Below are 15,763 nucleotides of genomic sequence, written 5' to 3' on the forward strand. Positions count from 1 at the left end.
GTGCACAATCAGAACATTCCCCTGAAAACAAGGTTATTGAAAACAAAAGCTTGTCCGGAAAACAAGAACACATGTTGAGAATATTTTTTGTTTATTTAATCAAGATCTTGTTGTGAACGTTCACTTGAAAACAACAGCACATTGAGACAACAGCACATTTTCGAGAGAAAGTACGCAGTGTTAAGAACATATTCTTGAAGACAATGAGCATGTTGAGAATGAGAATGTTGTCTTGAAAATGAGAACACTTCCCAACCCAACCAAGTGGCTGTACCCAATGAAAGTAAAGGTACACCAAGAGTTCGCCAAAGGTCATTGTCAAGACAACGAATGAGGACAGATGTAGAACAAAAATGTAACATCAAAGTTTGACACCTACCATCCAACTATTTCCATTACAGGATGACCCAACTTCTCGATGCTTGAGACATGATTGATGACCTGCCAAAGAGAATCAGAAATTGGGATTGTTTACACACGCTGCGACCACAGTATCGAAAAGTAACAACTCAAGCCTCAAAATGACCCACAGTAACCACAGCAATTTGCGTGCTAGATTTTAATATAACACACCTCTTGCTTTTTCTGTATTCTGGTTGGCTGAAACACGGTCATGTGGGATGAACTAATATATAGTCTAGTAATTGCGCGCGCGTGTTTTGCGGGAACTAGTTCTTGAGTGGGCACTAGTTTTTGAAAATAGTGCCCGGTTAGAGTGCCCTCTCTTGAATTGAACCATGAACAGCAACTACAAAACTTCCTTTGTTTTCCAGATTTCTGTTCTCATTTCACATTTAAGACCGAGCTGTGTTATAAAACACATACCTGACTGGCATCAGCCTCGGGAAAAAGGTCCCTCTTCTGGTCACTTAAAGTCCCTCGGGGAATAGACGTCCACTAGTTACCTCATTGCCAGTCAATATGTGTATAATATTATCTGGTACAATGACATGCTTGATCACAAGTTCCCACTTAAACTTGAATTCCTCGGACTATTGTTTTTTTCCCCAAAGAATCCAAACCAAAGATACTTTGCCCTTTTAAAGCTAAGTGTACTGGGTACTTTTGGTGCAATGTGCCCCTTTAATTATGGCAGGACACATACCCTTTGCCTCCCACACACCCACACCCAGATAATCATCCATCCACGAACACCCCCCCCCCCCACCCCACCCACTACCCCCCCCCCCTTTTCGGCCCCTCCAATCTATCATAAAAATGCATTAGGCTGCTTCAAATGTCATGGAGATGTCTTGCTCGACAATACCATACTTCCTGTTCCAAATAGCGATCGTGCCGTCGCTTTGCTAAATAAAAAATACCTTCAGCAAATTACGGCTGTTTTTGCGACTCACTTCGGGGAAGGGTGCCATTATTTTTGAGACAATAAATCATGATCTGTTTCTGACGAACAGTAGTAAACGGTTTTTAAAATCTTGACAGACGACTCGAAAAAGAGATTTTAAAGAGCCCTATCTCAGAAGTATGCATAATCCCAATGTACAGAAACAATCAATTAATAGTTCTAATGATCAGGGGTTAATATCTTGGTTGGGACATTTGAATTGAATCTGGGCAAAAAATTAAGCCATACTTGTTATTATTATTTATTTTATTACACAAGTTGTTTGAATCAAGAAGAATTGGATCATGAATCTCCTATTTACAGTAATTAACTGCCACAAATTTTTTATATAAAAGCTGCCACTGCAGAATTGCAGATATTTTTTACTATTTCTCAACATTTCAGGCAATACATTTTGCTGATAATGATGATTTCTTTGGATGTTTCTCTTGAGCTTTGGCTTTCAGGGAAAGTTTAAAGCCTGTTGAGATTTAAGTGTTGATTTTGCTTTAAAGAGAGTGGACACTATTGGTAATTACTCAAAATAATTATTAGCATAAAACCTTACTTGGTAACGAGTAATGGGGAGAGGTTGACAGTATAAAAAAAAATTAAAAACGGCTCCCTCTGAAGTGAAGTAGTTTTGGAAACCTCAGTTTACGACAAGGTCTCAAAATCAACCATCTAAACACACACAACTTACAGTGTGACAAGGGTGTTTTTTTATTTTATTACTATCTGGCAAGTTCGATGAACGATTGAGCTCAAAGTTTCACAGGTTTTTTATTTTATGCATATATGTTGAGATACACCAGCTGTGAAGGCTAGTTTTTGACAATGACCAATAGTGTCCAGAGTCTTTAAAATAATACAATTTGGAGATTGTTTTTTACTTGCTGTGCTTATATTCCGTAGTTTGTTTCTTTTGATTTACACAATTTTGTAACAAATAATGTCTCTTGAATGTTTTTTTAAATCTGATTCCTAATCATGCCAATTTTTCCTGATCAGGTTTTCCTAGAATAATTCATTGCCTCAAGCCTTTACCATTGCAAGCTTGAGGCATTAACTGTCAGTTTCTGTCCGACTTCTACATGTATATATTTTTTTCTATAGGGACAGTTCACCATCAATTGTTTATCCACCTGAAATCATGAATAAAATGCCAGCAACTATCAGATTCATGGAAACATAATCTTCCCGGACAACAGTCAAGGTGCATAACAAAATATCGTCAAGGATTTTTGTTTTTCTTGAATTCTGAGACATGGTTCCCCAGTGACATTTTCGTTTGTTCTGTCTCAACTCATTTGATTACACCATCATTCCATCTCTTGTTAAATTTTCTCCTAAAATCTTGTCCGATGAAGTCTTCAGGAAAATGACTGCGTGGCGACTCGGGACTTAATGGTACATGTAAAGGTCTCATAATGGAGATAAAGCCAGGGGGAATTCGAGAAGAAACTCCAATTGGTTTGATTGAGGGTTTTTTTGATATATAATGAGAGATCAGATATGTCATGTCGGAAATTAAATTTTGAATAAGATTCTGCAATATCGGTAGCTTTGATCAAAAGTTGGGGGAGGGGGGGGTCATAAAAGCGTGTCAATCAATTTTCTTTTCTGATGTAGATTTACTGTCGAAAAGCGATCAAACAGCAAGGATAATAAAAAGTGCAACCCGAATGAGATTGCCAGCTAAGGGATTTACTATGAAACAATCATCAGGGCTCGGACTTGGGGTGAAATTCACAAGACCTCAAAGGCTTGTAATCTGAAAATGTTTACCGAACCAAATTATATTTCACCAAACCAGAAGTGAAATGAGAACCAAAAAAACTGACACAGACTTACATTTGAACTGTTTTCATTTGAAAAAGCTATAAGAGAAGAATTGGGGTAAACCTCATTTTGTATTATGGATAAGTATTCTTCAAAACTGAACAAAATTTACAGATAGTTTGATTGTTTTGTGTCTGTACCCAAAACTGAATCTTGAAGTTTAAAAAATGAAGATTGTAGTGTGATGAAATTCGATGCTCAACATATGTACAAAAAACGTGAGTTTTCATAAATGAAACAGAAATGTTTAAACGTTCCTAAAAATTTAACTTTGATGAGGTTAACCAATACACATATCTTATTGAAAAGAGTTTGCTAAAACTTCACTTTCCATTCCAAATTTAAATTTTGTACAATCCAGTTCATAAGAAAAACGATAACATTTCAACCATACTAAATTGAAATAATTTAGGGTTCTCATACCAAGCATTCCTTTGTTTGTTTATTTTCACCTCTTCTGGCAATTTGAATCTTAATTATACAACATGTACACTGTCCGCAAATATGAATTTCCTAATGCACTAACCTTTCAGTGAAGGCATGCAGAGCTTAAAAGCTTTTGATTTTCAAAATCTAAACTGACAGCCGATAACATCACCGAATGAAAAAAAAGGGTTCTTTATTTTTATACTGATGGCGGGTAGGGTTGGAAATGTGGAATAATAACAGTCTGTCGTTATTATTAAGTGAGCCAATTCATCACAGAGATTGAGATACAATAATAGCCGCACGTTCCAATCTGTGAATAAATATTGTTTATTACAATATGCACTTGGGTCTTTGGAGAGCCATATTCCGATAGGTTAAAGGCAGTGGACACTATTGGCAATTACTCAAAATAATTATTAGCATAAAACCTTACTTGGTAACGAGTAATGGGGAGAGGTTGGTATTATAAAACACTGTGAGAAACGTCTCCCTCTGAAGTAACATAGTTTTTGAGAAAGAAGTAATTTTCCACGAATTTGATTTCGAGACCTCATATTTAGAACATGAGGTCTCGAAATCAAGCATCAGAAAGAACACAACTTCGTGTGACAAGGGTGTTTTTTCTTTCATTATTATCTCGCAACTTCGATGACCGATTGAGCTGAAATTTAAGAACACATTGGGTAGGATGATTTTTTTATTTGTGCTTTTTTGTTAATTTTGTTTAGTTTTAAGACTTTTTGTGTCGATGAAGTCGATGAGTCATTGAAAGTTACTTTTTAAAGGGAAGGTTTGCATTTGGTATCACTCTTAAAGACAGTGGACACTTTTGGTAATTGTCACAGACTAGCCTTCACAGTTGGTGTATCTTAACATATGCATAAAAATAACTAACCTGTGAAAATTTGAGCTCATCGGTCGTTGAAGTTGCGAGATAATAATAAAAGAAAAAACACCCTTGTCACACGAAGTTGTTTGCTTTTAGATGCTTGATTTTGAGACCTCAAATTCTAAATCTGAGGTCTTGAAATCAAATTAGTGGAAAATTACTTCTTTCTCGAAAACTATGTTACTTCAGAGGGAGCCATTTCTCCACTATTTTTTACTAGCAACCTCTCCCCATTACTTGTTACGAAGTAAGGTTTTGTGCTAATAATTATTTTGATCAATAGTGGTCAATGCCTTTAAGCAAAAGTTGTATTGCCATTAATTTCAAAAGTGATTACTAAATGTAAACCTTCCCTTAACGGAGATAAAAAGAAAGATTTCAGTAGAACGCACCTTGACAAAGTTGTTGAGGAATGCCACCCGGCGCCCTCTATTGATATTCCGCTCCTGGGCAACATGAACGAGAATGTCTCTCACATTATCAGCTGGATCTGTAAAGATACACAAAGAATTGATAACATGAAGGGTTGAATGGCCAAACAGGTGACTGTGTTATAAGACGCAATCAATGATAGGACAGGTGCTGCGGGGGGGAAATGGTTATTTTTATTCTCCTCATGATGTGCAGTATTGCAGTTTGTGTCGATCGATAAAGGCACTTTATGTGTGCGTGTATGAATGTTTACGCAGGAATTTTTACTATTATCTTACATATATTCTCTGTTGACTTGAAATTCATATCATGGCAGTTACGATAGAAGGCAGTTGCCTCCATGCCATGGCTCACCCTTAAAGAAACACGTTGCCTTGGATCGGACGAGTTAGTCTATAAAAAAGCGTTTGTAACCGTTTGTTATAAAATGCATATGGTTGGAAAGATAATTTAAAAGTAGAATACAATGATCCACACAAGTTTGCCTCGAAATTGCGTGGGTTTCCTTTTACTGTGCGAAACTAACACGGTCGGCCATTTATGGGAGTCAAAAATTTGACTCCCATAAATGGCCGACCGTGTGAGCCGACGGGGTAAAAGGAAAACCGTGCAAATTCGAGGCATGTTTGTGTGGATCATTGTATTCTACTTTTACAGCATCTTTCTACCCATATGCATATTATAACAAATGCTTTTCAAAGACCAACTCGACCGATCCAAGGCAACATTTTCCTTTAACACTAGCCTGGCATACATTGTCTAGTAAAATCAGCTGTGGGCTAGTAAACACCACTTCTCAACTTGCCCTGTGGGCTACTAAAAACTACCCAACCTACTGTGACCAGTGTGCTTTGATCTTGGAAATGCCAGGAAATGCCCTGGAATGTATTAAGGTCACTTTTTTATACAAAGGTTACATGGTTTTTACTCTTTTTTCCTACGTATTAAAGACAGTGGACACTATTGGTAATTGTCAAAGACTAGTCTTCTCACTTGGTGTATCTCAACATATATACAAAAAATAACAAACCTGTGAAAATTTGAGCTCAATTGGTCGTCAAAGTTGCGAGATAACAATGAAAGAAAAAACACTCTTGTCACACAAAGTTGTGTGCATTTAGATGGTTGGTTTCGAGACCTCAAATACTAAACTTGAGGTCTCGAAATCAAATTCGTGGAAAATTACGTCTTTCTCGTAAACTACGCCACTTCAGAGGGAGCCGTTTCTCACAATGTTTTATACTATCAACCTCTCCCCATTACTCGTTACCAAGTGAGGTTTTATGGTGATAATTATTGTGAGTAATTACCAATAGTGTACACTGCCTTTAAAACAAAAATTCACCTCACAATAATAATCAACAACAGGTGACTTTGGACTCCCTCTCGTGACAACGGTAATTTCCAGAGCTGCCAACATTTGCATTTCGAAATCAGGGAGATTTTGTGTAACACTGAGAGAGATATTTAGGATTACATTCAACATTTCAATAGGGGAAAAGTTTCAATAATAAGGGAGATTTTCAAATTTATTCATCAGAGCATGGACATTTGTTGTTTTGTTTTTTTCAGGGAACTTTCTACAGAAATAGGGTAAACCGGCAGCTCTGAATACCCTAATAATAACTTAAATATTTCATTTTTGTAATGTACTGTGGCTCCTCAGATATCTTCGTTTAAAGGATTTGCATATTTTTTGTAAAACAAAAGACAATGTTCACAGAACACTGTTTACACTGTTTGAAGATAATGATATATAAGAAAGCTTACCTTAAAATGTTTTTTTTTAATGAGTTTAACAATGTCACGAAAATACAAGTTACATGCTAAAATAATGTTCACCTTAAGAGATGAAAATTATTTTTGTGACTTGTTTTACTCATTTCTTAAAAATACTACATTACCTCAGCAAGTAATATTTTAAGGGAAGCTTTCTACCATCATAATTTTCAAACTGTGTGAGTTTAATGTTAATCTGTGGACATTGTGCTATGTGTTACAATAAGTGCCCAGACCCTTTACATGTAAGTCATGAATCACAAGCTAGACACCTGCTACCCACGCTCTACAAAACCTCCAGTCAGCCTTTTTGTTTTCATACCCATTTTTACACCAGGATAAGAATCATGTATAATAATATTCATTAGTTTTTAGTCACGCTCTCTCCTTCCTCTCCCTGCCTCCCTCAGGAGAATCATCATACAGGCCTACAATGTTACCAGCCAGTGATACTATAATAATAAACACTTGACTACATGTACATCATAAAATATCAGTCCTATAATATGAACCGGGGGGGGGGGGGGCACAGTAGTAACATGGAGATAGTAGCAAGTACACACTTCAAATACTGTGATCTTTCAAACACAAACATCTTTATCTTTTCTTCATAACCATCTCCTACACATTCATCACAACCAGATTTCCCAAAAATCCACAGCCAGGGCCCAATGTCATGGAGCTGCTTAAGCAACAACAAAAAAGCTTGGCGCAAAACAATTTTGCTAAGCAGAAAAAGAGGTGTTTTTTTTTATGCAAGTCGCCAGACACACAAGGCATAAAGGCTACTTCAAGGTGTGGGCTACTTTTTTCCAGAGGTCGTTGCCACCTACTCCTAGGGCTGAAACAGGGTTACCCCTTTTTACAGTCCATACGGATGTAGGCTTAGGTATCATCAACCCGAAGCCTGGCCGGTAGAGCAGAAAGCACTACCTCCCCAATTTTACGTAGCAAGTGTCACAACCGGAATTCGAACCCACACTCTGCTGATCAAACACCAGAGCTTGAATCCGGTGCTCTTAATCGCTCGGCCATGACACGCCGGGTGCCGGCCAAAATAGCATTATACAGGTATGTACATAGATAGTTTGTGACTGGTTCCCTGCCTATTTTTGCTTAGCAGACATTTGTCAAGCAGTATTTTGTGTATACAAGCATCTGAATGAAATCGGACACAGAGCCCAATTTCAAAGAGCTCCGTCAGTGTCCGTTGAGCACAAATAGTAGCAAAGCACAACAACCTTTTAAACTTAGCAGAATAAGGTAACCAGCCAAATACCATTTCACATGTACCATCTGTGACTGGTGTCCTGCTCATTTGTGCTAAGCAGGAAACTGTTAAGCAACTCTCTGCTTAAGCAGCTCTATGAAATGGGCTGTTGTGTTTACCGAGCACCTTAACCCTTACAGTTACAAAAGTGAAAGATTCAGATGGACTGTTTCGCCCTTCAGATCAGTGGACATTAAGCAATAGGATTGGTTTTAAGGCAGTAAACACTATTGGTAATTACTCACAATAATTATTAGCATAAAACCTTTCTTGGTGACGAGTAATGGGGAGAGGTTACCGTTGATAGTATAAAACATTGTGAGAAACGGCTCCCTCTGAAGTGCCATAGTTTTCGAGAAAGTAATTTTCCACGAATTTGATTTCGAGAGCTCAGGTTTAGAACTTGAGGTCTCGAAATCAACCATCTAAATGCACACAACTTCGTGTGACAAGGGTGTCTTTTCTTTCATTATTATCTCGCAAGTTCGATGACCGATTGAGCTAAAATTTTCACAGGTTAGTTACTTTGTGCATATGTTGAGATACACCAAGTGAAAAGACTGGTCTTTGACAATTACCTATAGTGTCCACTGCCTTTAAATAATTCTTAAGACAGGACACAAAAATAGCAAAAACAATTTGTATGTAATTTGGCAAAAATGGCCGACGATAGACTGACTGTCAGTCACCCTGTGTGATGTCAGTGCAAGGAGAGAGTCACACCACTCAAGGGTAAAGGTTAAAAGGGTAAAAGGAAAAAAAGATAAATTTGTTTTAACATTGGTGAAAAAAAAACAAAGGGCAGGTCCATGTTCTTGGCATAATCTATTTAAAACATAATCTTCAAGATCATGTTTTTTTTATTTCAAAAGGTCACTGCTTCTAGATTAAACACTAAATTAATTCATCCTTAGATAATACAGAAATGTAACAATTATGATAATCGGTATTCATAATGATTCCTTTGAAGTTGGACCCTCACAATAATAACTTGAAGCATGTGTGTGTAAGGTGCTTTCTAATAATATTCTCAAGGTTTACTTACAATTCAATTCTGAAAAACTGCGCTTCAGTTTTGAAGGATGATTTACACAGAAATCAATACAATAACTCAATTTTTTTTTGAACGAAGTAATATTTCGTACTTTAGAGTGCAACGCTTGCTGCTCACCAACAACCTTGCTAAATTGTATTGGATTTGAGGGTGATCCGGGGTGTTAAACAAGATTTTAAAAACAGGGCATTGCAAACTGGTGTTTAAATTGAAATACAGGACATCAACATTTGCTGTAGACTGAAAACTAGGGTGTATGGTCAAGTGAAAAAAAAAACGGGGCATCAAAATTTGTGGAAAAATTAAAAAACTGGGCATGTAAGTTCATCCAAATTTGTGATAAATTAAAAAGCAGGGTGTTAAACATGGAAATAATAATACCTTTTGAAAAAAGATTTAATTCTATTGCTAGCTGAGCCGTCAGGGTTGTTCTACAGTGGACTAGATCTCAGTGTGACAGTAAAATTCACCGTGCCGTTTGCAGATTGCGGACCCGGCATAATTGTCCTGATGGTACACATTGTATTATGGAGTCAGGGGTACAGGTTCCCCTGGGCAGTCGGCTTTTTATAATGTCACTTTTAAAGTACAACGTGAATCCAATAATGTGTACCACACAATGCATGTGTAGTGGTGAGTGAATTGATAATGAACAACCATGTGCATTCAAAACACTCTGTACCTAGTATGCCTAACATTTCCATGTTTCCCTATACTAATGTAAAATTTATATAGAGACACAGTAACCGGACTGGAATATCATCTTTGAAAAGGACGCCCATTGGAACAGTTTGCCTTGGATCGGACGAGTTGGTCTTTGAAAAGCTTTTGTAACCGTTTGTTGTGAAATGCAAATGGTTAGATAGATAATTTAAAAGTAGAATATAATGATCCACACAAAATTGCGTGGTTTTCCTTTTACCTAGTCGACCATAAATAGCCGACCATGTTAGTTCGCAAAGTAAAAGGAAAACCACACAATTATGAGGCAAATTTGTGTGGATCATTGTATTCTACTTTAAAACATCTTTACTTCAGAGGGATACCTCTCTCTTACAGTGTTTTTATACTATCAACAGCTCTCCATTGCTTGTTACTAAGTAAGTTTTTATGCTAACAATTATTTTGAGTGATTACCAATAGTGTCCAGTGCTTTTAAGTTTACACTGTTGTGACTAGTGCCACACTAAACTTTTGCTTAGCAAAGAAATTTTTCAAGCAGTATTTCTTGCTAAACAGCTTCATGAAATTAAGCCCCTGGTCTTATGTCACTACACATATTGGATCAAATGAATACATTGTTGCAAAATATACTGATGCGAAATCTGGACTATTCGTGGTGGAAAGTTATGGAAAAGTGAGATTTCGCTAAGTGATTATATTCTCTGATGGCAATGCACTAAGGAAATGCATTCAATGTTTGTTTTTAGACCTTGCTTCATTTGGACAAACGGGCAGAGAACAATCATTTAAAAAATGATGGCCTAAAGACACCCTATTATCGATATAATAAAGACTCCTATATTAAATTTTGGAGCATCATGGTGGTAAATTATATGTACAGTGGCAAAATAAAGGATGACTTATGAAAGAAATGACAACCACAGAGCAAGGATTCTAACAACAAGCTTGACATGCCTCAGGCCTGATAGAGCTTACTTCACAGAGGCAATGAAGGCGATCTCCATGCCCCTGGGGGCCAATTTCATAGAGCTGCTTTTAAGCAAAAAAAATGATTAAGCACGAAAATAGCCTGCTTATTTTACACATGTTACTGGCCAAAATTTCATGCCATATACATTGCTTGTTACTGGTACTGAGCTATGGTTTACTTAGCATAACAATTGAGTGGAGTCTTGGCCGGTATCAGATTTTACTAAGCACTGATTATTTTGCTTAAGCAGAATTTTGTGCTTAAGCAACCCTATGAAATTGGGCCCCTGGTCATTGCCTTAGTGCCCTTGAATTGATGCTTCAGTGGAAATTTACAATTTCCTCAAAGGGTGCCTTTTAACCAAGAAGAAAATACCTTGGTGCCCTTGCCCTTTTAAAAAAACGACGCATACAGGCCTGATACGTACTTGTACCACAACTGAGCCACGCACTTTGACCTTTCTGGTTTCTAAGAAACACACAGTGCAGACCTCCCCCTTTAAACATTTCATTTTGTATCAAACCCAAATTGTTAATTTGTTATTTCCACATTGATTAATCAGTGGCACAATAGATGAATCTCCTTAGACCTCAACAAATTAATCTCTTCCTCCCCGGGCTTTAATGTCGCAAATAACATCCAAGAATGTCCAGGCCAAGGGCTCTCAGAGTCAGAGTTATACTCCTAAAATAACCAGTCCCCTCTCTTCCTTTATAAATATAAATGTAGCCTACTTCTATGGGTTAAATTTTATATTGGTCATGTTTGCGTATCGGTCATCTTACAAGGATTGACAACTTTAATAGTAATAATAATAATATTGAAGTCTTATATAGCGCACGTATCTACCAAACAAGGTACTCAAGGCGCTGAGTATATACAAACTTTCAGAAAGATAGGTTATTGCAGTGATGAATTCTGAGACCCAATTATTTAGCACCTTATAAGGGTTTACAAGGTGCTACGGCGCATTAAGCAGCCACAACCAGGAACACCGGGGCGAACCGATTCTCTTTTCGATAAGTGCACTGGGTTCTTTTACATGCGTTACACAACACATGGGACCAACGGCTTTACGTCCCATCCGAAGGACGAAGCAATGGTTAAGTGTCTTGCTCAAGGACACAGTGTCACGGCTGGGGATTCGAACCCACACTCTGCTGATCAGAAACACCAGAGTTTGAATTCGGTGCTCTTAACCGCTCGGCCACGACACTTCCAGTTTAAAGTGAGTAGTGTGGTTAATTCACAACGCCATATGCTGACCACTGACCACCCTAACTAGATTAGCGACCATGAACTAACTGTGTACACACAACATGTCCTGTGTGGCTAAGCCTGTTTCATACTTCCTGCAAATGCAATTCAATCATGGAGGTATAGAAATAGCCTCCATGATTCAATGCAATACAAACTTTTGCATCACAAATAATTTGCATCAGTTGACCTGTGCTGAACTCCTGCGAAACATTCGCTTCGAAAAAAACAACCCTTTGACTTCAAAATTTGCAGGAAGTATGAAGCGGGCTTTAGGCAGTGTGACTTCGACATGTCATTTTCACACCATTGTTTTTCAAGTTACAAACAAACTATATCTAGGGTGTCATGGCGGAGTGGTTAAGTCATCGGAGTGTCGGTTCGGGTCCCGGTCGTGACACTTGAGCAAGATATTTAAATTTACCTCTCTTCACCCAGGGGTATAAATGGATACCTGCGAGGGCAGAGGTTGACATTATGTATGAAAAAGCCCGAAGCGCTTTGGTTGCCCGGGTTGTATACTCCCCTGAAAGCTCAGAAAGATTAAAGGAATGTTATTGCCATTCGCCAATGACCAGGGCACTAATGTAAAGCGCATTGAGAGAATTATTGTGAAACGAACTATATAAATTATAAAAACTAGCTATTATTGTTATGTAATAATAACAATAATTTTAATAATAGTTAGTGGGCCTTCTATGATATACATAAGGCGATTTGACAAGTGAGATCAAAGCATTGCAATAGAGAATAGAAAAATAACTAGCTCAGGGTAAACAACATTAAAGGAACACGTTGCCTTGGATCGGTCGAGTTGGTCTTTGAAAAGCGCTATGAACCGTTTGTTATAAAATCGGTATGGTTAGAAAGATGTGGTAAAAGCAGAATACAATGATCTACACAAATATGCCTCGAAATTGCGTGGTTTTCGTTTTACCTCGTCGACAAACATAGTCGGCCATTTATGGGGGTCAAAAATTTGACTCCCATAAATGGCCGACCGTGTTAGTTCGCGACGTAAAATGAAAACCGTGCAATTTTGAGTGATACTTGTGTGGATCATTATATTCTACATTTAAAAGATCTTTCTAACCATATGCATTTCATGACAAAATGGTTTCAAACGCTTTTCATAGACCAACTCGTCCGATCCAAGGCAACGTGTTCCTTTAAAGCATATCTCAGACGGACAAGCGCCATTTGCAGGCCGAAACAAAAACAAAAAAAGAAGTTATTTCATGAAAAACATCTAGAGAAAACCACAGGCCTGATACTTCATGGAGGCAACGGAGGCGATTGCCTCCGTTGCTCCTTGTCATTGCCTTGGTGCCCTTGAAATGCTCCAATAGAAATTTACAATTTCCTCATAGGGTGCCCTTTACCAAAGAGAAAATGCCTTGGTGCCCTTGCCCATTCAAAAACGAAGCATACATATAAACAAAACCATATAAAATAGGATTACACAGTAAGCCTTTTAAAACCCAGAAAACAGCAAGTAGAAAACATTCAAAAGACCCTGTTTCATACAACAGTGCTTCGGCCAAACTTCAAATTAGAGGAATTTATTTGTACCAGTGAATCATGAAGTAGCAAAACAAGTTGTTTAAAAATAGCACTTCTTAAAAATTGAAAACAAAAATCGGTACTTTTTACAGAACTTTCCTCTGTGCTTACGGTACCTGCTACAACTGCAGCTTTCACAAGAACTAATTAACTTCATTTTATCCTTACATATTGTGTGTTATTAATAGCACACTCAATGCTTTCCAAATCCTTTGGGAAAAGACAATTCTAAGACTTCTTGGGTGGGAGTATGTATGTATGTATAAAATGTATGAATGTATACGTATGTATTAACTGTGACTGGTTTCCTGCCAATTTCTGCTTGTTTACTTGCGTTACACCACACTAAAAGCCAACTGCCATGTGGCGCGTTGAGGATATAATGGCGTGATGGCTAAAGTAACGATTATGGAACGTTTATCTGACAACCTGGTATTTCATGTATTTTTAGCAAAAATGACGTCATAAGTGCTAATTGCAATAATATACTTCACTGTGTAAAAAATGTGGGCCAAAGCCCAGTGATTTGTGACCAGGGCCCAATTTCATAGCGCTGCTTAGCAGCCGATTTTTTGCTTACTGTGTGATTTCTATTTCATAGCGCTGCTAACCGTAAGCACACGAAAAGGCATGCTAACCTTCCGCTGCTTACCGCACGAAAATAAATGACGTCACAATGCAAATCCACGGTAAACACACAATATGGCCACCCAATTTTTCTGCTAACCTGTGAAATACGCTACAAGGCTTAAGCAAATTTTTCTGCTACAGTAAGCACGCAAATTTGCTTACCAATAAGCAGTGCAATTAAATTGGGCCCAGTACATCTAGTTCTTCTTCTTCAAAACAGCCTGGGGAAGACTGTCCATCCATAATATCTAAATAAATAAGATCCCTATACCGGGACTGCTTTATTTCATAATGAATGTAAAAGTGGTAGCTGGATACATAATTTGTCCCGTGCCTCCTTGAACTGATTTGCAGACAAATTTCCTCAACACTTTTTCATTTGTTATGAAATAAATCGTATCAAATTAACCTAATTCCTTTTTTAGGTGTATAATAAAATTAAAACATTCCCATAATATTATTAGTGACACATGTTTGAGTGACAACATTATCATGATCCTAATATAAAATAGTAACATTTATAACTATTAAATTAAATATTTAGGGGCCTACTAATTTTTTTTTTAACAAAATAATTTAAAAAAAAATCAAATGTATCAATAATCATTCATCTCTACAATTAGTGTCACTATAGTTTAGCAATAGTATAGTAAAGAAAAAGTCATTTGAATTTCAAAACACGCACTTCACCTACTGTGATCACAGTAAACACTGACTCAGCAGGCCAGTTATGTCAATGTGGTGGGGGAGTCACCCCGCATTACACAGTTAGTAATGTTGTTCCACTCAATTCAACACTGTACAGTACATAACAATTTTATGCATTTTTCATCTAATTTTACGGCAACCTACCTTTACTCAAATCAAGCGGAACATCGGTATCTCCACTATCATGACGACCTGAAATTAAACATCAAAACACATCATTATTCCCTCTATGAATTCCGACCCTACTACAACGAAAGAAACATAGAATTGGTGAAATACGGCTTACCTTTGGGGCGCCTTCCACTCCTTCTCGGGTACATGGTCGCCGCCATACTACATGACAGAAACGCGCATGTGCATACATTGGATGGGCTGCTAAAAAAAGTCTGGTGTGTCTGTGATTAACCTGTACGTTACAGTTGTGGGCAGATGAACAATATCAAATGCAAGGTCATTTCGGGGTTCTCATGGTCAGAGAGGGACGGTCACACTCGTCCAAATGGTACAAAGTTCAAAAGCGATTACTTTTTTATACGGGTGAAAAAAACATCCCATTAAAAAAACCTGTTTTGCACATCAGGATGGCTGGGCACTTTTGAGGGGGCTGAAATTAAATTATATCTTTGTAATTGTGTGGTGCGATGGGCAACTTCGGAGTGCCTTGGATGGGCGAGGCGGCCCGTCCCCCTCGTGGACTAACACCTCATGTTTTAAGAGAGACAGGTGGACCTGAGTTACCATGGTGCCCCCTCCCTGCCTCCTCCTCCCGGCCCATACTCAAGTAGGCCTAATGTTTGGTGGTGGTGGTGGGGGGGGGGGCACTCGTAAAGTATCCATAGACAAAAGAAGCAACCTTATCACCAAACAGATCCGCATTTTGCACTTTAACAAAGTCTTTTTCATGCTCCGTT

General features: G+C 37.9%; 1 protein-coding gene across 2 annotated transcripts in view; it reads right to left on the reverse strand.

Moving 5' to 3' along the window:
• Positions 1 to 15,188, reverse strand: part of LOC139946054 (rapamycin-insensitive companion of mTOR-like) — a 53,988-nt gene extending 38,800 nt beyond the window's left edge. For both annotated transcript variants that reach the window (XM_071943648.1, XM_071943647.1), the window contains exons 1-4: positions 15,139 to 15,188; positions 14,997 to 15,044; positions 4,898 to 4,995; positions 380 to 441 (exon numbers count right to left, since the gene is read on the reverse strand). In XM_071943648.1, the coding sequence (XP_071799749.1) occupies positions 380 to 441; positions 4,898 to 4,995; positions 14,997 to 15,044; positions 15,139 to 15,184 (254 nt within the window). In that variant the 5' untranslated portion in view covers positions 15,185 to 15,188. The remainder of the gene's footprint in view (positions 1 to 379; positions 442 to 4,897; positions 4,996 to 14,996; positions 15,045 to 15,138) is intronic.
• Between the last annotated feature and the right edge of the window lie 575 nt (positions 15,189 to 15,763).

This window comes from Asterias amurensis, chromosome 13, assembly GCF_032118995.1.
Source record: "Asterias amurensis chromosome 13, ASM3211899v1".
Lineage (NCBI taxonomy): Eukaryota > Metazoa > Echinodermata > Asteroidea > Forcipulatida > Asteriidae > Asterias > Asterias amurensis.